The sequence below is a fragment of the Giraffa tippelskirchi genome, chromosome 3 (assembly GCF_054371585.1).
Source record: "Giraffa tippelskirchi isolate mGirTip1 chromosome 3, T2T-mGirTip1v1.2.pri, whole genome shotgun sequence".
Taxonomy (NCBI): Eukaryota; Metazoa; Chordata; class Mammalia; order Artiodactyla; family Giraffidae; genus Giraffa; species Giraffa tippelskirchi.
The window spans coordinates 83,913,047-83,935,396 of record NC_137277.1 but is presented as its reverse complement, the minus strand read 5'-3'; the positions used below and the strand labels follow the sequence as shown (position 1 = coordinate 83,935,396).

The window sequence follows — 22,350 nt, the reverse complement described above, 5'->3', positions numbered from 1 at the left end:
CAATACAATCTGGTTAACAATAAGAGTTAAAATATTAAAAATACAGAAGTAGTGCAGGGAACCAAGCCGATACTTCTAGAAAAGCTTTTTGAAGGAATTAACCCTTGGTATTCTTTTCTACCCCCCATGACTACTACTGTCCCATTCTACAAAAGAAGTTCCTTACCTACACAGCAGATTATCTTCTAGCCAACCAATAACAATTCCCATTCCTTATACTATTTCCTAATATTTAGCTGAGGTAGCTGTAAAGACAACAGTTGAAGCACCTTAAGACATAAATGATCATAATTCCTCCAGCAGGCTTAAATGCTGTTGTTAATCTAACTGAATCTCAAACATCTAAATCCAGGCTTATCTCTCTTTCACATCAAGGGTGGAAATATGCTCCTAGAAAGCATGGGAAGGAGGCTTTGTTCAACTATAAACTGTCAGAGAAGACAATGACTGCAGATAAAGAACTGTTACTACAACACACCGCTCTCTGGCAAGCATCTACAACCTATCAGTTCAGTTCAGTCACTCAGTTGTGTCTGACTCTTTGCGACCCCATGGACTGCTGCACGCCAGGCATCCCTGTTCATCACCAACTCCTCGAGTTTACTCAAACTCATCTCCATTGAGTCGGTGATGCCATCCAAACATCTCATCCTCTGTCGTCCCCTTCTCCTCCTGCCTTCATTTTTCCCAGCATCAGGGTCTTTTCCAATGAGTCAGCTCTTCCCATCAGGCGGCCAAAGTACTGGAGCTTCAGCTTCAACATCAGTCCTTCCAATGAATATTCAGGACTGATATCCTTTAGGATGGACTGGTTGGATCTCCTTGCAGTCCAAGGGACTCTCAGGAGTCTTCTCCAACGCCACAGTTCAAAGGCATCAATTCTTCGGAGCTCAACTTTCTTTATGATCCAACTCTCACATCCATACATGACTACTGGAAAAACCACAGGCTTGACTAGACAGAACTTTGTTGGCAAAATCATGTCTCTGCTTTTTAATATGCTGTCTAGGTTGGTCATAACTTTTCTCCAAGGAGCAAGTGTCTTTTAATTTCATGGCTGCTGTCATCACCTTCAGTGATTTGGGAGCCACCAAAAATAAGGTCTGCCACTGTTTCCCCAACTAATTGCTACGAAATGATGGGACCGGATGCCATGATCTTTGTTTTCTGAATGTTGAGCTTTAAGCCAACTTTTTCACTCTCCTCTTTCACCTTCATCAAGAAGCCCTTTACTTCTTCTTCATTTTCTCCCATAAGGGTGGTGTCATCTGCATATCTGAGGTTATTGATATTTCTCCAAGCAATCTTGATTCCAGCTTGTGCTTCATCCAGCCCAGCGTTTCTCATGAGGTACTCTGCATATAAGTTAAATAAGCAGGGTGACAATATACAGCCTTGACGGACTCCTTTTGCTATTTGGAACCAGTATGTTGTCCCATGTCCAGTTCTAACTGTTGCTTCCTGACTTGCATACAGATTTCTCAAGAGGCAGGTCAGGCGGTCTGGTATTCCCATCTCTTGAAGAATTTTCCAGTTTATTGTGATCCACACAGTCAAAGGTTTTGGCATAGTCAATAAAGCAGAAATAGATGTTTTTCTGGAACTCTCTTGCTTTTTCCATGATCCAGCAAATGTTGGCAATTTGATCTCTGGTTCCTCTGCCTTTTCTAAAACCAGCTTGAACATCTGGAAATTCACAGTTCATGCACTGCTGAAGCTTGGTTTGGAGAATTTTGAGCATTACTTTACTAGCGTGTGAGATGAGTGCAACTGTGCAGTAGTTTGAGCATTCTTTGGCATTGCCTTTCTTTGGGATTGGAATGAAAACTTACATCTTCCAGTCCTGTGGCCACTGCTGAGTTTTCCAAATTTGCTGGCATATTGAGTGCAGCACTTTCACAGCATCATCTTTTAGGATTTAAAATAGCTCAACTGGAATTCCATCACCTCCACTAGCTTTGTTTGTAGTGATGCTTCCTAAGGCCCACTTGACTTCACATTCCAGGATGTCTGGCTGTAGGTGAGTGATCACACCATTGTGATCATCTGGGTCATGAAGATCTTTTTTGTATAGTTTTTCTGTGTATTCTTGCCACCTCTCCTTAATATCTTCTGCTTCTGTTAGGTCCATACCATTTCTGTCCTTTATTGAGCCCATCTTTGCATGAATGTTCCCTTGGTATCTCTAATTTTCTTGAAGAGATCTCTAGTCTTGCCCATTCTATTATTTTCCTCTATTTCTTTGCACTGATCACTGAGGAAGGCTTTCTCATCTCTCCTGGCTATTCTTTGGAACTCTGCATTCAAATGGGTGTTTCTCCTTTTCTCTTTTGCTTTTTGCTTCTCTTCTTTTCACAGCTATTTGTAAGGCCTCCTCAGACAGCCATTTTGCTTTTCTGCATTTCTTTTTCTTGGGGATGGCCTTGCTCCCTGTCTCCTGTACAATGTCATGAACCTCCGTCCACAGTTCATCAGACACTATGTCTATCAGATCTAGTCCTTTAAATCTATTTCTCACTTCCACTGTATAATCATTAGGGATTTGCTTTAGGTCATACCTGAATGGTCTAGTGGTTTTCCCTACTTTCTTCAATATAAATCTGAATTTGGCAATAAGAAGTGCATGATCTGAGCCACTGTCAGCTCCTGGTCTTGTTTTTGTTGACTGTATAGAGCTTCTCCATTTTTCTCTGCAAAGAATATAATCAATGTGATTTCATTGTTGACCATCTGGTGATGTCCATGTGTAGAGACTTGTGACAAAATGTGGTCCACCGGAGAAGGGAATGGCAAACCAATTCAGTATTCTTGCCTTGAGAACCCCATGAACAGTATGAAAAGGCAAAAAGATAGGACACTGAAAGATGAACTCCCCAGGTCAGTAAGTGCCCAATATGCTACTGGAGATCAGTGGTGAAATAACTCCAGAATGAATGAAGAGACAGAGCTAAAGCAAAAACAACACCCAGTTTTGGATGTGAGTGGTGACAGAAGCAAGGTCTAATGCTGTAAAGAGTAATACTGCATAGGAACCTAGAATGTTAGGTCCATGAATCAAGGCAAATTGGAAGTACTCAAATAGGAGATGGCAAGAGTGAACATCAACATTTTAGGAATCAGCGAACTAAAATGGACTGGAATGGGCGAATTTAACTCAGATGACCATTATATCTACTACCGTGGGCAAGAATCCCTTAGAAGAAATGGAGTAGCCATCATAGTCAACAACGAGTCCAAAATGCAGTACTTGGATGCAATCTCAAAAGCAACAGAATGATCTTTGTTCGTTTCCAAGGCAAACCATTCAATATCACGGTAATCCAAGTCTATGATGCCCCGACCAGTAATGCTGAAGAAGCTGAAGTTGAACGGTTCTATGAAGAACTATAAGACCTTTTAAAACTAACACCCAAAAAAGATGTCCTTTTCATTATAGGGGACTGGAATGCAAAAGTAGGAAGTCAAGAAACACCTGGAGTAACAGGCAAATTTGGCCTTGCAGTACAGAATGAAGGAGAGCAAAGGCTAATAGAGTTTTGCCAAGGGAACTCAGTGGTCATAGCAAACACCCTCTTCCAACAACACAGGAGAAGACTCTACAACCTATACTGGTAGGAAAATCACTGGCATGAAGAATACACAGGAGGGTTCTGCACAAGATTTAAGAAGTCAGTTTCTTTGGTTTCTCTAATCTCTCTTTTAATTCTTCTTCTAACGCTCTTCATCTTCCCTCTCCTCGTGATTTACTGCCAAGGTTTCTCCTTTTCATCTATGAAGAAATATTTAAGGGTCTACTTTGTGCTTCAGTCTATGCTACGTGCTAGGGATGTAGTCGTGAACTAAGATAGGTATTTGCTCTCAACAAACTTCCAGGATAGTGATGGAGTTTATACTAGCTAATCAAATATCCAGCTCAGACTCCTCTTTCCAGTTTCTAGGACAATTCTACATATAAACATGTATATGTTCTTCATATTTTTTTATTTCATTGCTATAAGGCATTTTATTTTAGAACTCCAAACCTGGTTGAAGGTATACTTTAAATTGTTTATTATAACATAGTCTTAGCAATATCCACTACTAAGTATACCACATAAAGGATCAATCTTACATAATATAATTAAAAAAAAATTTTTAGAGCTCAAGGTTTATTTGGGGTTCAGAAAGAGGTCATTGTTTTTTCTGGATATTATGAACTAAATTACACTTGCTGAACTAAGACATAAGAAACTTTAAATTTGCTCTCAGAAAAATACAGAAAAAGAAAGAATAATGTACAAAAATACACAAATATTTTTTAATTAAAAAAAAGAGTATTACAACTTCCTTTATAATACAATTATCTAAATAAATGGTATGGACCTAACAGAAGCAGAAGATATTAAGAAGAGGTGACAAGAATACACAGAAGAACTATACCAAAAAAATCTTAAGGACCCAGATAACCACGATGCTGTGATCACACACCTAGAGCCAGACATCCTGGAATGCGAAGTCAAGTGGGCCTTAGGAAGCATCACTAAAACAAAGCTAGTGGAGGTGATGGAATTCCAGCTGAGCTATTTCAAATCCTAAAATCTCAGCAATATGTCAGCAAACTTGGAAAACTCAGCAGTGGCCACAGGGCTGGAAAATGTGAGTTTTCATTCCAATCCCAAAGAAAGGCAATGCCAAAGAATACTCAAACTACCGCACAATTGGACTCATCTCACCCACTCCAGTACTCTTGCCTGGAGAATCCCATGGATGGAGGAGCCTGGTAGGCTACAGTCCACGGGGTCGCTAAGAGTCGGACACGACTGAGCAACTTCACTTTCACTTTTCCCTTTCACGCACTGGAGAAGGAAATGGCAACCCACTCCAGTATTCTTGCCTGGAGAATCCCAGGGACAGTGGAGCCTGGTGGGCTGCCGTCTATGGGGTCACACAGAGTCGGACACGACTGAAGCGACTTAGCAGCAGCAGCAGCAGCAGCACACACTAGCAGAGTAATGCTCAAAATTCTCCAAGCTAGGCTTCAACAGTATATCAACTGAGACCTTCCAGATGTTTAAGGTGGATTTATAAAAGGTAGAGGAACCAGAGATCAAATTGCCAACATCTGCTGGATCACAGAAAAAGCAAGAGAATTGCAGAAAAACATCTATTTCTGCTTCATTGACTACGCTAAAGCCTTTGACTGGGTGGATGACAACAAACTGTGGAAAATTCTTAAAGAGATGAGAATACCAGACCACCTTACCTACCTCCTGAGAAATCTGTATGCAGGTCAAGAAGCAACAGTTAGAATGGGACATGGAACAACGGACTGGTTCCAAATTGGAAAGGAGTATGTCAAGGCTGTATACTGTCACCCCGCTTATTTAACTTATATGCAGAGTACATCATGTGAAATGCTGAGCTGTCTAGGTTTGTCATAGCTTTTCTTCCAAGGAGCAAGCGTCTTTTAATTTCATGGCTGCAGTCACCATGTGCAGTGAAAAAGCTGGCTTAAAACTCAACATTCAAAAATCTAAGATCATGGCATCCGGTCCCATCACTTTATGGTAAAAAGATGGGGAAACAATGGAAATAGTGACACTTTATTTTCTTGGGCTTCCAAATCACTGCAGATGGTGACTGCAGCCATGAAATTAAAATATGCTTGCTCCTTGAAAGAAAAGTTATGACAAACCTAGACAGCACATTAAAAAGTAGAGACATTACTTTGCCAACAAAGGTCTGTCTAGTCACAGCTATGGTGTTTCTAGTAGTCATATATGGATGTCAGACTTGGACTATAAAGAAAGCTGAATGCCAAAGAATTGATGCTTTGAACTGTGGCATTGCAGACGACTCCTGAGATTTCCTTGGACTGCAAGGAGATCAAACTAGTCAATCCTAAAGGAAATCAGTCCTGAATATTCACTGGAAGGACTGATGCTGAAGCTCCAATACAATACTTTGGCCACCTGATGCAAAGAATTGACTCATTGGAAAAGACCCTGATGCTGGGAAAGATTGAAGGCAGGAGGAGAAGGGGACGACAGAGGATGAGCTGGGTGGATGGCATCACAGACTCGATGGACAAGAGTTTGAGCAAGCTCAGCGAGTTGATGGACAGGGATGCCTGGCGTACTTGCAGTTCATGGGGTCACAAAGAGTCGGCCACAACTGAGCAACTGAACTGAACTGAAATTCTGCCACATTATTAAATAGTATCAGCAGTCCCCAACCTCTATGGGCACCAGGGACCAGTTTCGTGGAAGACAATTTTTCCACAGATGGAGGTGGAGGTAGAGGGTGGGGTTGGGAGGTGGATGGTTCAGGTGGTAATCTGAACCCATGAGGAGAGTGATGGGGATAGGCAAATGGCACAAAGCTTCATTCACTTGCCCCAACACTCATCTCCCGCTGTGCAGTCCAGTTCCTAACAGGTTGAGAACAGGTACTGGTCCGCAGTTGGGGGATTACGGACGCCTGGTAAAATCATTAAATATTAGATGTCATTTTAATGGCTATATAGTATTCCATATAGATCCACAGTGTCATACAGATATAACATATTTATAAATAATTCTCTATTACTCCATTATGTGTGTGTGTTAGTGGCTCAGTCGTGTTGACTCTCTGTGACCCTATGGACTGTCACCCATCAGGCTCCTCTGTCTGTGGGCTTCTTCAGGCAAGAACACTGGTATGGGTTGCCATTCCCTTCTCTGGGGGATATTCCCGACCCAGGGATTGAAACCAGGTCTCCTGCAGCGCAGGTGAATTCTTTACCATCTGAGCTCTATTATAACGATTCTCTTACTGATTTTTATCATCAGTGACTATTTTTGAGGACAAATCTTTGTTTAATATCTGTATTTATTTCCATTAGATCAACTTCTAGAACTGAAACTACTATATCAAAGTGAAGGCACATTTTTAAGACTTTTTAATTTATATTGCTAAACTCTTCAGATACGTAATATTGACTGCTACTTCACCTGTAGTGTACAGAAAGACCTCATTTCTCAATGCCCACACCAATACTGAGTATTGAACATTTTTGTTAAATTAGTGAGAAGAAAAATTTTAAGTTGCATATCCTGACACACAAATGAGGTTGAACTTTTTCATATACATAATGGTTCTTTGTATCTCTAAAATGCTTCCTTTGCCCAATCTTTTTTAAAAAATGGAAGATATCTGACATACAACATTGTGTAAATTCAAGGTGTAAAATATGCTACCTTGACACATTTGTATGTTGTAATACAACTGCCATTGTATATTTATTTTACATTACCCTAATTATAGTACAATATTGTTGTCTATATCCATTATACTGCACATTAGATCACCATAGCTTACTCCTTTCAAATCTGTATCCTTAAACATCAACTTTACCCCTGCCTTTTGCCCATTCAAAAAATGTTAGTCCAAAATTCTCTCTTGAATACAGATCAGAGGCTCTTTCTTTTAACATGGATTTCTGATTATTTACCTCACTGTATTCCAGATCTAGTCCTAACTATGCAAACTATAAATGATGCCCCAAACAGTGAAATGACTTACTCAAGGTAAAAAACGGCACAAGAAATTTCTCCTGCTATATTGTGCCTGCCAGCTGGCAAGCTTTGCTATACTGTGCATATGAACTGTCTTGCATTTCAATTCTTTGCCTACCAACTATACAGCAATTTTATGTAAACCACTTAAAAAAAATAGTACCGAAAGATTCTCTGGGGACTTGTAGAGTTACTCAACAGGCCCATTATCAAATAAAATCACACATAATATAAGGCACCAATTAAAAAATCATAACGAAGAACACTTTAAGGAAAGATGAAAGGAAGGAAATGGTTGAAATTAACCAGCAAACCATTTCTTATAACTCAAAATTAATATAAAAGACAACCTTCCAAGGAAAAAATATATATAAGGGTATCTTCAAGGGAGACAAATTAGTCAGGCCATTGAGGGAGCAGCCTGTCTAAGCACAGAGTATGAGAACCTGGACAAGAAGAGATCATGGGGGGAAGGGGGCTGGGCTGGACAGGAGACTAAGTTAGGTAAGGAAAGGTCTGTCTGGGCAAGCAGGGGGAAGTAGTCTGATGTGGGATGTCAGGGCCCCAGAAGCATAGGAGGCACCCGCGTGAGTTAAGGAACAGGGATGGTGCCAGCCCAGGCAGGATGCCAGGGCCGAGCAAGAGGACGCCCACCTGATGAGAGGAGAAGGTCTGGGGGCAAGAGGCAATTCATCACATGCAATGCAGGTAACGAATGAACAAGTGAATTTCTCAAGGATACAGTGGGTGAAAATAGGCACATCATAATTACACAGACTGCTGCTGCTGCTAAGTCACTTCAGTCGTGTCCGACTCTGTGCAACCCCATAGACGGAAGCCCACCAGGCTCCCCCGTCCCTGGGATTCTCCAGGCAAGAACACTGGAGTGGGTTGCCATTTCCTTCTCCAATGCATGAACGTGGAAAGTGGAAGTGAAGTCGCTCAGTCATGTCCGACTCTTCGCGACCCCAAGGACTGCAGCCTACCAGGCTCTTCTGTCCGTGGGATTTTCCCGGCAAGAGTACTAGAGTGGGATGCCACTGCCTTCTCCATTACACAGACTAAAGCCTGATATTAGATGAGATTTAGAGATATTGGTATGAACTCATGACTTTCAATGTAAACATACAGAAACACAGATGATAATATGTATATAAACATACACATATATTCACATACTTCCCTAGCTGTGTCACTGAGAGGGCCTAGGAACACTGATACCACATGAGCAAGAAGCCCACTCAGCACCCAGACCTTGATGTCAAAATGCCATTTTCAACCAAAAGGAACCTGGGATCCTTGAAGAATTGGTTGATTCCAGGGCTGAAGCAGGAAAAATACATGATGGGCCTTGAATATCTTGTGCAAGAAAGAAGGACTTATTATAGATTTAGCCAGAAAGTGGTTAGATCTCAGACAATTTTGGAATCAAAATAAATGACAGTAAGAGATATTATAAATAAAATAGGATTTCATTAATCTGATATAAAAGATACATACCAATATAGAAGAATAAACTGAAAGTTTGATTAGACAGGATACATACATCCTCTCAAAGTATCTCCCCATAAAATACATTTTAATTACCAAAGGCAAAAGAGTAATATATAGTACAAATGCCTGGCAAACGTCACTTTACTCAAGTGATACAAGTTAACAATACTAAAAATAAGGAAACTCAGTATCCATATCTGGAAAAGGCAATGGCAACCCACTCCAGTACTCTTGCCTGGAAAATCCCATGGACAGAGGAGCCTGGTAGGCTGCAGTCCATGGGGTTGCTAAGAGTCATACACGACTGAGCGACTTCACTTTCACTTTTCACTTTAATGCATTGAAGAAGGAAATGGCAACCCACTCCAGTGTTCTTGCCTGGAGAATCCCAGGGACGGGGGAGCCTGGTGGGCTGCCGTCTATGGGGTCGCACAGAGTCGGACACGACTGAAGCGACTTAGCAGCAGCAGTATCCATTATCATTGCAACCAAAGGGTTGCAATGAGGAGGACACAGCATCACTTTCATGATAGTCATGCCAAAGATACATAATCTGAATCTAATCATGAAGAAATACTACACAACCCCAAATTGAGGTAAATCCCCTCAAAACAACTGGCCCATAATTTTCAAAGTGTCCAAGTCAAAGAAAGTTCAAGGAACTGTTTCAGATCGAAAAAGACCAACGAGTCATGACAACTAACTGCAACATAAGATTCTAGACCAAATCTGTCGGCTATAAAGGACAGACATTATGTGAAATAGAACGCCAGTCCAGGTTCAATGCATGAGACAAGTCCTCAGGGCTGGTGCATTGGGATGACCCAGAGGGATGGGATGGAGAGGGAGATGGGAGGGGGGTTCAGGATGGGGGACACATGTAAACCCATGGCTGATTCATGTCAATGTATGGCAAAAACCACTGCAGTATTGTAAACTAATTAGCCTCCAACTAAAATAAATAAATTAATTAAAAAAATAAAAATAAAAAATAAAAAAATAAAGGACAGACATTATTGGAATAACTGGCAAACTTAAATATACAGATTAGATGGTAGCAATATTTTGAAATTAACTTCTTGATTTTCACGGTTGTATTATGATTTAAGAGGAGAATGTCTTATTGTAGAAAATAAAGTATTTGCGGGAATGGGACATCATGCTAGCAACTTATCTTAAAAGGTTCTGAACTAAAAAAAATTTAAAATAAAAATGGAAAAACTTACAGAAGGAGCTTAAAGTGTATAGAAATAACATGCACTATCATAATTCACATATAACCATTATATAATTAGTATCATGTAACTTTTAGCAGTAGTTAAGAGAATATACTAAAATATACAGATTCTCTTAACAATTCTCGGATTGTTTCTGGATTATAACTTTCATATTGTGTCAAAGAACAGAAAAACTATGTTCTGTATTGAAAGTTAAGAGCAAACAGAATCACAATAATTTCTGTATCTGAATAAAGACTTGAGAGGTGACTAAAATTTAGACAATTAGCTGTCCTATAGGCAACTCCCTTGTTTAAAACATGAAATGTGGGTTAAACATTTTAAGATAGACAATATTAAACATATTAAGATAGACAGTCCTTTACCCTGTAGTATCAATATTCCCATGCCATTTTGAATTATATCATTCAAATGATACAACTGATAAAAATATTTGCTTTTCTTACATCTCCTATCAAAAACAAGTAAAAAGGAAATCATTTCATAGAAACTAGTATAAGCAAATGAATCTTTGAAAACAGAAGTGGGGGAAATGAATCAGTTTCTGGTGGTTAATTTCAGAGATCACTAGATTCTAAAATAGGAATTTTACTGATCTTCTAGTTATACAACTACAAATGTTGTAACCTCTACATTTAAAGCATGTACTCAAGCTTCAAAGCAGATTTCTAAAATATAGATAATATTTAATGTTACCTATGATGTGCAGAATTCTCAAACATTTCTAATACAAATATATTTTATGAAATTTATTTGAAGATATTTGACTATTTTTACCTGATACTGTATTAAGAATACGTTTCCTGACCTCAAAATTAGTTTAGTAAGAAAGGCAAACAAGTGAAAATAGTAATACTAATTTAGTGATATACGTACAATAATAAAGATATACATAGGTGCTATGGGAACACAGGGGAACAGGGAGTATACTAGAGCTGGTTACCTTTCTTCCCCACCTATAATTTCCTCTTAGAGCCAGAGGGCCAGCAAAGGGCAATCCTATATTTCCATTACCTGACATACCTGTTTCAGGTAAACCAGGAAAGACATCTGAATAAGTTAGGCCAATCAGATTACCTCTTCAAGAAATGAGTAAAAAAAAAAAAAAAGTCAACCAGAGCTATACATTAGACATTTAAAACCATACTCAGGATTCATAGACACCTTCTGTCATGTTCATACTGATAAGAAATTAATGAAAGCCAGAATGGAGTAGGCACAGAAAACAGGGACAAAAAACCATGTAGCCAAGATGAGCGAAAGAAGTTTCTATGAAGCTCGATGCTTTCTGTGACTAGGTCAAGTGATAATCTTTTGTATACAGAGTATGAGCTCTTCTTTTCTCTAAAGTTAAATTTATCTGATCTTCTACCCCGTCATTAACACAAGAACCTAGCCAACCCTGGGGAGAGAAAGGATCTGTAAAGGGTACTGAAGGAAGTAATGCCTGGACTTAAGTCTTCTCAAAGAAAAAAGAGATGATGTTTTGGGCAGAGGAGATAGCAGAATACACGGAAGGCTCTCCAAGAACTTCTAATGGCTAAACTATGGGATAGGTGATTGAAGAAGAGAGCTGAAGCCAGAGCAGGAAGCAAATTTCAAAGGGCCTTTAGTACCGGAGCAAGGAGTCTGGAGTCCAACCTCATTCCCCTATCTGACCCCTACCCTGAGGTTATAAACTATGGCCCTGTGCCAAAATGTTAAGAAAGTTTTTCAACTTTCTAAATAGTTGAGGGGTGTGTGTGGGGTAGGAGAGGCGGAGGAGAAAAAGAAGCAATAGAAACTATATGTGACCCCCATAAAGCCTAAAATCTTACTATCTGGCTCATCAAGGAAGTTTGCTTAATCTTGCTATTAAAAATGGGAAGATTCATGTTGTGGTTTGACTGAAAATAACAAAATTCTGTAAAGCAATTAAAAAATAAATTTAAAAAATTTAAAGAATTACATTAATAATAAAAAATGTAAAGATTTTAAATAGGTGATTTAGATCATCAAAGGAGCATTTTTGCAACATCACTAATAGAAGTATGGAGGATGATTAGTTAGAGTAACACCATGCATAAGAAAATTATGCATAAGAAAATCAGTTATAAACTTCTAGATTCAGGAAAGAGAATGATGATTTATACTCAAGCAATGCCAGTCAAAATGAGAGGAAAGAATAAGTTATGCTCTTATGATCAGGTCTCTAATCCTTAATGGCATCTGCAGACCCTTGAATGGACTGGCCTCTGACACTAACTGAATTCTTATATGATACCTTGATTTTTTGGCTGTAGTAATACAAACTTTTAATCAGCTCACTCTCTCATCCTAGAGTGCTCTTACTTCCCACTCATCTGTTTCTTAGTTAATACCACTCACCACTGATCTTCCTCCCTCCACTATCCCCCTACCCTGTAATTTCAAATGTCTCTTTTAGTAATCCAGTTATTGAGCACATCCAAGAGTAGGACTTTCTGTCCAAATGTTTTTAAAATATAGAAAATATCTCAAGGATTAACTCCTGTTACTATCCTTATAAAGTCCTACAAGAGTTGGGACTTTCATACTGGGTCCCTTTGCTACAGAGGACTCCCTAGTCAGACAAGTTCGGACCCTCTGAATTAAAATTATGTACTTTTATGTAAAGTCTTTGGTGTGCTTTTATATGCTGATATGCACTGTAGCTCCAAAGGACATCTCCAAATCTGCCAAGCCTCAGAATTTTTTTTTTATTAAACAATAGTCAATATGGTAGGACACTAGCATCCTGAGGATTGCTGTCTGGAAATATCTCTTTAATTTAATAATATTTGAGAGACAATCACAAAATAAAACGCCACTTTTGCAGTAAAAACTTAAAATCTCTTACCTGTCTAGCTGGTAGGCCATGAGCTTTATTTACTCTGCTGCCAGGTATCTGTCAGCTCTTATCAAGTAAGCAGTGCTTCTCAAGCTTCCATCTAAATATCCTTAGGGCAAAGGAGAAGCAGAAAACAGCAAACTCATTACTCTGCAAGAGCTAAATAACTTCACTACAAAAATTTATAAAATTTATAAATGGTTATTTTACATTTTAAAGTGCATGTGAATTTTGCCTTCCATTCCATTATTTAATATAAAAATTAAGGTTCCCTCAAAAATCTTCCAGGAAGATACTTATCCTGTGGCCTCCTACAACTCCTGGCACACTGCCACCTATTAGAGGTGTAACAGTTTCAAAGATGGAAGCATGGCAATGGAGTCTTGGTGAAAAGAGAAAAATAAAACTTTTTAATGTAACAGAAGGGAGAGGTAGTCATAGGTGATCTGTAAAATGGCAGTGCTTAATCTGAGCAGCAAAATTCTCAGCGTCAACATTAATAGTTCCTCTGTCAGTGTGCTTTACACAACAGTTTGCTGCTGCTGCTGCTGCTAAGTCGCTTCAGTCGTGTCCGACTCTGTGCGACCCCATAGACGGCAGCCCATCAGGCTCCGCTATCCCTGGGATTCTCCAGGCAAGAACACCGGAGTGGGTTGCCATTTCCTTCTCCAGTGCATGAAAGGGAAAAGTGAAAGTGAAGTCGCTCAGTCATGTCTGACTCTTAGCGACCCCATGGGCTGTAGCCTACCCAGCTCCTCCGTCCATGGGATTTTCCAGGCAAGAGGACTGGAGTGGGGTGCCATTGCCTTCTCCAACACAACAGTTCATGTGGTTCTTATTTGGAAACTTGACTTTTTTACACCTGTATCAGCTAGGATTAGGTTTAGCTGTGAGTGAGAAAGCTCAAAATAACAATGGCTTAAGTGAGTCAAAAGTTTGTTTCTCTCACATGAACACAGGCAGTCAGAACCATGATCATCAGGAACCCAGGTTCCTTCTATTTTGCAGTTCTGCCATCCTCAACATGTGGCATCTCCATCATGGCTTAAAATAAAGGTCTGTCACATCAGATGACAGGAAGGAAAACGAGGAGATGAGTGATAGCCTCCTATCAAGGACACTTTTCAGAAATTTTACAGGAAACCTCTATTCTGGTCAGAACTTAAGTCACATGGCTAGAGCTAGCAGGGAAGCTGGGAAATACATTCTTGATTTCCTCATATGCTCGGGGTGGGGGTCGGGGGGAAATGGAGCATCTACAATAAGGAAAAAAGACGAGAATGAATATTGGTGGATAATTAGTTTTTTCTGTCATCAAACTCTGGTCATTCTAAAATGGAAGATGGTTGGATACCTTGTAGAGATGCCTTATCAGTCCACTGATGGGAGCTTTCAAAAGTAGACAGTTCTGCCAGAGCCAGGAAGCAAGACCAATGTTAATAAGGACTTCTCTAAATATACAAGACCAACCTGTATCTGAAGACCAGAGTAAAGAAACAACCTAAATAGTTAAGGTTTGGAAGGATAATCTCACTAGGTTTTCCATAAACTTTCCATAAAAATGATTACACAGGACCGTTAGGTAAGTAATGGAGTGCCTAAGGTGAGATTGGGTAAGAACTTGCCAGAAAGTTCAGTTACTAATTGCATTAGAAAAAGGCACTGATTCCAGGAACAAAGTTAAAGGGAAAGTCAACTTTTCTCTACTGTTATTTGAGTGCTGAGCTCCCATACGTGAGAGCCAAGTGTGAATCTGGAGCTCCATTTCCTTATTGCACAAATTGTTGAAAAGAGAACTTGAACTTTACCTTGAATAAGGTTGGCCGAAAAGGCCTTAATGTGTTTAAAACTTCTGATGCAAATACCAAAAGCGATAATGACTCTTATTTCAAAGCTGGCAACAAAATTCTGTTTTATATACAGACTGTTCCTTAAAGGAAAAGGGACCAGAAGAGGGTATTCTGCTAGACAAATGTAAAATGGGGACTATGAATGGAGTAGCAATTCAAAGGACAAATGCCTCTGTGGGACAGCTCAAAGGTTCACATCTTCCAGAGAGAGATAAATTTCTGCAAATTATTTCTTTCATGGAAATGCTTAAGTATGGCTTCAGATTTTCCTATTGAGTATCTGCATTTAGTTCAGCTGCTGCTGCTAAGTTGCTTCAGTCGTGTCCGACTCTGTGCGACCCCATAGACAGCAGCCCACCAGGCTCCGACGTCCCTGGGATTCTCCAGGCAAGAACAGTGGAGTGGGTTGCCATTTCCTTCTCCAATGCATGAAAGTGAAAAGTAAAAGTGAAGTTGCTCAGTCGTGTCCGACTCAGCCACCCCATGGACTGAAGACTGCCAGCCTCCTCCGTACATGGGATTTTTGAGGCAAGAGAGTACTTCAGCAGCTGCTTACAAAAGACCAGGAACTTTTATCTAGATAGAAAGCAGCAAGATGGCCTTCTGATCTTTACTTCAAGCAAAAGCAACATTAAGCCAGTCAGCTGAGCCTGACAAACAGAGCTCATGTTTAATGCATGCAAGGTTAAGCTAATTATCTAGACTTTGAAAAACATTAAAGGTTTTTGGTTTGTAACTTGAAGGGCACAAATGTAATGACTCTCTCCTTTACCACTACTACCCTACCCCAGCAACTGTGTATGTATGTCTTATTCTTGGATAAAATCAACTTGTAGGTAAGGGGTAGGATCTCTGTCTGCTAAAGAGGACAAACACTACTAATGGCAAGTATTCAAGAAAGAGAAATTGTGCCAAGGAACAGGGCCCAAAAAGGTAGACATTAGTGTGAGAAAGGAATTAATTCTACTTAAGGGTGATTCTGGGAGAGAAGCTGGCTTCTGGCCTTGTGGGAGCAGAAGAGCTAGGTGGGTGGGGGAACAGACTTTCAAGGCAGCAACATTCAGACAGGTGTTTGTATTACTGCAGATACACTAAGACTTTTCCAGGGACTCCTAAGTAAGACATGTTTTAAGAAAATCAATTTCTGTATCTTCAACTTCCCTATGTTTGCTTTCCTAAAAATAATCTGCCTGCTTTCCCTAAGTGCTCATAATTCCATATTTGAAAAGAAACCCATACCTCTTAGCCATACCAAATATTATTACAATACATTGCCCTGGATTGTAAAAATCTCCATGGAACAAAACAAGGGGCTGATTTAAAATAAGAGTGTCTTAAAGCCTCCGTTAATCAAGGCACCCTTATAAATAGTGCTGTTAAAGCAAAGCATGGCTTTTTAAGAATGGTGTTGTGCCTTGTGTTGAGGAATGTTTTGAATTCAGATGTATTGAACAGTGTGATGACAGGAACAAAAACCTTTTCATTTAATGATTGCCTCTTCTATTCTCAAAATACTGTGGAAAAATGCATTGTCCTGAGAGTGAGCTTCATGAGAACAAAGCAAAGAGGAAATCAATAGGGAACTTTGTAAAGTTCAATTTATATTTGTTGCAAAGAAGTAGGATAAGGTGATGTGATCAAAATAGTTTAAAGCATTAAAATACCCTGGATTCAAATATAAAATTATTAATTATAAGTTCAGTAAGAAAAAGGAACAATAAAAATGCTCAACTGTTAAAGGTGAATTAAGCGAATTTAAACCAATGACAGATCGAATCACTAAGGATCACAGTCGACACTGGAACAACTCAGGCACGAATCTTCCATACAGTACAAAACCCGAGTGTAACTTAAGAGATGTCCTCTGTATCTGTGGATCCTCCACTTTTGCAGTTCTGCTCCCACAGATTCAACTACTGGCAGGTGACGCAGTAATGTTGTATATACTACTGAAAAAAATCCATGTAAGTCAACCCATGCAGTTCAAACCTGTGTTCTTCAAAAATCAACTGTACTTAGAATGGTGTCAATATCTTGAAAAGTCAGAAATCATTCTTTTTTAACTCCACTTGTTGTTGTTCAGTCACTAAGTTGTGTCCAACTCTTTGTAACCCCATGGACTGCAGCATGCCAGGCTTCCCTGTCCTTCACTATTTCCTGGAGTTTGCTCAAACTCATGTCCATTAAGTCAGTGATGCCATCCAACCAGCTTATACTCGGTTGCCAATTTCTCCTCTTGCACTCAATCTTTTCCAGCATCAGGGTCTTTTCCAACGGGCTGTCTCTTTGCATCAGGTGGCCAAAGTACTGGAGCTTCAGCATCAGTCCCTCCAGTGAATATTCAGGGTTGATTTCCTTTAAGATTGACTGGTTTGATCTCCTTGCTGTCCAAGGAACTCTCAAGAGTCTTCACCAACACCACAGTTTGAAAGTTATCAGTTCTTTGCCACTCAGCCTTCTTTATGGTCCAACTCTCACGTTCATACATGACTACTGGAAAAACCATAGCTTTAACTATACAGACCTTTGTCAGCAAAGTGATGTCTCTGCTTTTTAATACACTGTCTAGGTTTGTCAAAACTTTTCTTCTAAGGAGCAAGCATCTTTCAATTTCATGGCTGCAGTCACTGTCCATCCACAGTGATTTTGGAGACCAAGTAAATGAAATCTGACACCGTTTCCACTTTTTCCCCATCTATTTGCCATGAAGTGATGGGACTGGATGCCAAGATCTTCGTTTTCTGAATGATGAGTTTTAAGCCAGCTAAAACTAAACTTATGAAGAAAAATTTTAGGAATCAACTTAGAAATGTGCAAGAGTACACAGTTCATCAAATTTATTTTCAGCAGTATATGTATGAGTATACTAGGCAGAATGGCCGCCCAAAGATGTCCCCACTCCAATCCCTGGAATCTATGAATAGGTTATGTTACAGAGCAAAATCGACTTTGCAGATGTATAAATGGTCACAGATTCTAAAACAGGATGGTTATCCTGAGTTATCCAAATGGGCCAATCTGATCATATGACCCAGTGAGAGCAGAGAACTTTCTCTGTCAGAGAGATTCTGACAGAAGCAGAAATCAGAGATAAGCAAGAGATAGACTTTACTTGCCATTACTGGAGACAGCAATACTGAAAGCATTTTAGCTCCTACGAGTGAAGACCAGCTCCAACTGACAGTCAACGAGGAAAGAGGAACGGCAGTCCTGTAACTATATGCAGTCAACAATCCAAACGAACTGGAAAGTGGATTCTTCCTCAGAGACTCCAAAAGAAAAAAAAAAAAAATGCAGCTCTGCCAATATACTGATTTAGATTTTGTAAGGCCCTAAAAAGAGGGCCCAGCTGGACTTCTGACAAAAGTTGTGAGATAAATTTTTTTTTTTTTGGTTGTTCTATAATGCAAAGTCAGAGAAGGCAATGGCACCCCACTCCAGTACTCTTGCAGGGAAAATCCCATGGATGGAGGAGCCTGGTAGGCTGCAGTCCATGGGGTCTCAAAGAGTTGGACACGACTGAGCGACTTCCCTTTCACTTTTCACTTTGATGCATTGGAGAAGGAAATGGCAACCCACTCCAGTATTCTTGCCTGGAGAATCCCAGGGACGGGGGAGCCTGGTGGGCTGCCGTCTATGGGGTCGCAGAGAGTCGGACACGACTGAAGCGACTTAGCAGCAGCAGCATAATGCAAAGTATGCAGGAATAGAAAATAAAGCAAAAATCCTAAGGTACTCAGGAGGACAGGCTTGCAGACCAAGGAACTGCACAGATTTAGAGTTTTCTCTGTGATCTAATTTCCTTCTTATATCTTGGTAAGCACCAAAAAAAATGCCAAGAAATGATCCTAGAGCTCACACTGGGAACAGCAGTATAGTCATAATAAACCTAAGAAGCTGAAAACCTGTAGCTGTAAGCTAGAAGGACTTCATTCCCCTTTCAAGGTTTAAGATTCTTTGAGTTTCTAAGCTAGGAAAAATTTAAATGGTATGATTTCACTACTATCCTCTCCAGTAAGAAAAATATACTAGTTTTAGCACTGTCAAAAAAAAAGTGAAATTACTGTGTATGTAAAATACATTAGGTACCGTGGCATAGCACTCATACAGTATCTATTCAGTTTATTATAAGTTCTACTGTGTTTTATTTTGACTTTAAATGTACATTTTCCTAATAATCCTAATCTTACTACCTCCTTTATTTTTAAAGTCTGATGGTAAGAACTAGTTAAACTTTTAGACAGAAGTTTCTTTAATTAATCTTTAACCCATGAATTTGATGTTATCCCCTCAAGTTATCTGGTACATGTTTAGTTCATTAGTGTAAGGAAGTGAGAAAAATATAAGCTCAGCTTTAAGGAGGAAAGCAGTCATTTTTAATTGTTGCCCTCTCTCAGCAGACATGGGACTTCCCCAGGTGGCACAGTGGTAAAGAATGTGTCTGCCAAAGCAGGAGATGCAATAGACACAGGTTGGATCCCTGGGTCAGAAAGATTCCTTGGAGTAGGAAATGGCAAACCACTCCAGTATTCTTGCCTGGAAAATTCCACATACATATGCACAGCAGACATGACAGATGTTCTTCACACATATCACCACTCCCAAGAGTATACCAAAGTTTTGATGAAATTCCTCAAAGTTGATGAGATACATGAAGAGCACCACAGACTTTTCTCAATACTGCATTCATGAAAGTACACTGAGTGCAGATGGCCCTATGGAGTCAACCAACCTTGTATCAAAAATATTTGGGGGAACAGGACTACCTTGGTGGTCCAATGGTTAAGGCTCTGTTCTTCCAATGCAGGGGGCACAGGTTCAGTCTCTGGTCAGGGAAGTTCCGATATCCCAAGTGGTGTGGCCAAAAAAAAAATAAAATTGGGGGGAAGAAATTCCAGAAAGTTCTAAAAAGCAAATCTTGTGTTTGCCTCCTGCTGGCAACCATTTACACAGCATTCACACTGTATTAGGTATCATAAGTAATGTAGAGATAATTTAAAGAACATGGGAGGATGTACTTAGGTTATATGTAAATACAATGCCATTTTATATATGGGAATTAAGTATCAATAAATTTTGGTATCCACAGGGGATCCTGGAACCAAACTTCCACAGATATTGAGGGATGACTGTATGTGAATAGTGAAATTAGCCCAATGTCTCAAAATATTCTTTAATAAAAATAACAGTAGTCCAATTTTCAAGTCAAACTTCATTTCTCAAGTGAGTCTTGATTACTCCCAGACCTCTACTTCCTAGGTGATGCAAGGTAAGCAAGTTCTTATTTTAAAGTTTAAAATTACAATAGAACAAGATTAGAAATATATAAACACAAAGAACTTACAGATTAATGGTTATGAATATGAACAATGCTAATCCAAGTTTTTACCAATAACATTATTTTAGACTTGGTAATCATATCAGTTGTGTGAAATAACATCTCCAGCACTGTTTTTGCTCAAGGCAGATATGTAAAATGCACTTCTTGATCACTGCTTTTCCTCACTAAAAACTTATCTCTGTAAGGATAAAAAGATTAAATAGAAATTCACAGCTCAGCAAGAATTAAAATAATTCATAATCACCACTCAGAAGTACATCAATAATAATTTTTCATTATGAAGAGGGCACAAATAAGATATAGATTATGTACAATTCCTATAACAACACTAGTAAGCTTACCTCCTCCCACACCATACAAAGGATGTCAAAATTCAAGTAAATGAAAGAGATTATTACCTCAGAAGTAACCCTCATTCCAACATCCATATTTCACAATCATTAAAATCTATCTTACAAAAGATAAAAGATACCAGTGACTCTCAACACTGTGACTGAGAAATGATGTTGTACTTATAGTAAATAATTAGTAAAGAAATCAAAAGCACAAATATCAGAAATATGATCTTTTAATCATCTCTTCCACTGAGGAGAGGAAGAAATGAAAGGTCTCACTGAAATGTTTATAGTGGGATTGGTGAAGCAGAAGAAAATGATAACTGGATTGCATAGAAATCACAGTATCACAATTTTATCATCTCAGTGATTTCTGGTAACACTATTCTAGCAAGTATCCAATAAATAAAAGGAAACTCACTAACCCAAACAATAGAATTAGAAAAATGCTAAGTTACAAAACTGGAATGTCAAAGATTTAGGTTCCACGGGGCAAACTAAAGAATGTTTAGAGAACATATTTATAAACTTAAGGTCATTATTAAGGAAGCCATATAATACCAAAATACACCTGGTGATTTACCAACTGGGTTTTGCCAATTACAATCATTCCCACCTGTCTTTCTCTAATCTTCTCGAGAATCTCTCCAATAATAAGCTACTATTACTGTTGGGACTGGGCTTCTCAGGTGGCTCAGTGGTACAGAATTAGCCTGCCAACCAGGGGAAACAAGTTTGATCCCTGTACTGGGATGATCCCCTGGAAAAGGAAATCGTAACCCACTCCAGTATTCCTGCTTGGGAAATCCTAAGGACAGAGGAGCCTGGCAGTCCATGGGGTCGCAAAGAGTTGGACACAACTTAGCAACTAAACAACAACAGCTGTTGGGTGTGCTTTCTATTCCTTGGATATTGTGACAGAAAAAATGAGAATCACTATCTTTGTTAAGAGACAGACTGCAGACATGGGTGAATAGGCCTAGCCCCCAAAGCATTTATTTATATCCCTTCTTGTTGCAAAAAATGTTTTTAATTACTACAATTACCAAAATGCCAAGAGAAAAAAGCATCACTAAACATAAAAATGTAAATGAATGTATCAGTTTCAAGCTTGTTAAAAAGAATTAAGTGAAAGTAATATTTATGTATTCACAATTACAATATATATGTAAAATAATTCCAATTATTGTTGGCCTTAAAGATTCACAAACTTTCTTAAATTTCTTTGAAACTATACCTTACACTAACTTTTTAACCTTAAGAAACAGAAATAAGATGTTTTGTGGGATTGGCCCCTAGATATGTACAGGTGAAAACTATTACTACTACCTCCTCATTAAGTTACATTAAGAGAACATGAGGAATTTTATCTACGTTCTTAGTCTTAAGGAATAGGTGTGAAAATAAGATAAACACAGAAATAGAGTAAGTTAAACTACTGACTATAACTGCTAATCGGAGAAGGCAATGGCACCCCACTCCAGTACTCTTGCCTGGAAAATCCCATGGGGGGAGGAGCCTGGTAGGCTGCAGACCCATGGGGTCGCTAGGAGTCGGACACGACTGAGCGACTTCACTTTCACTTTTCCCTTTCACGCACTGGAGAAGCAAATGGCAACCCACTCCAGTATTCTTGCCTGGAGAATCCCAGGGACGGCGGAGCCTGGTGGGCTGCCGTCTATGGGGTCGCACAGAGTCGGACACGACTG

At 39.3% G+C, this 22,350-nt stretch overlaps 1 protein-coding gene across 24 annotated transcripts in view; it reads right to left on the bottom strand.

Moving 5' to 3' along the window:
* Window positions 1–22,350, bottom strand: part of ATF2 (activating transcription factor 2) — an 84,597-nt gene that overhangs the window by 59,746 nt on the left and 2,501 nt on the right. For 9 of the 24 annotated variants that reach the window (XR_014080861.1, XR_014080864.1, XM_081585383.1 and 6 more), the window contains exon 2: window positions 13,125–13,224. The exons of 5 other annotated variants lie outside the window; for them this stretch is intronic. Coding sequence is in view for 5 of the 19 variants with exons in the window: in XM_081585383.1 (XP_081441509.1) it covers window positions 13,125–13,144 (20 nt within the window). In the remaining 14 variants the exon portion in view is untranslated. Of the gene's footprint in view, window positions 1–13,124; window positions 13,225–20,309; window positions 20,485–22,350 lie in introns of all 24 variants that reach the window. 10 more of the 24 variants (XR_014080863.1, XM_081585392.1, XM_081585379.1 and 7 more) reach the window with 2 other exon arrangements.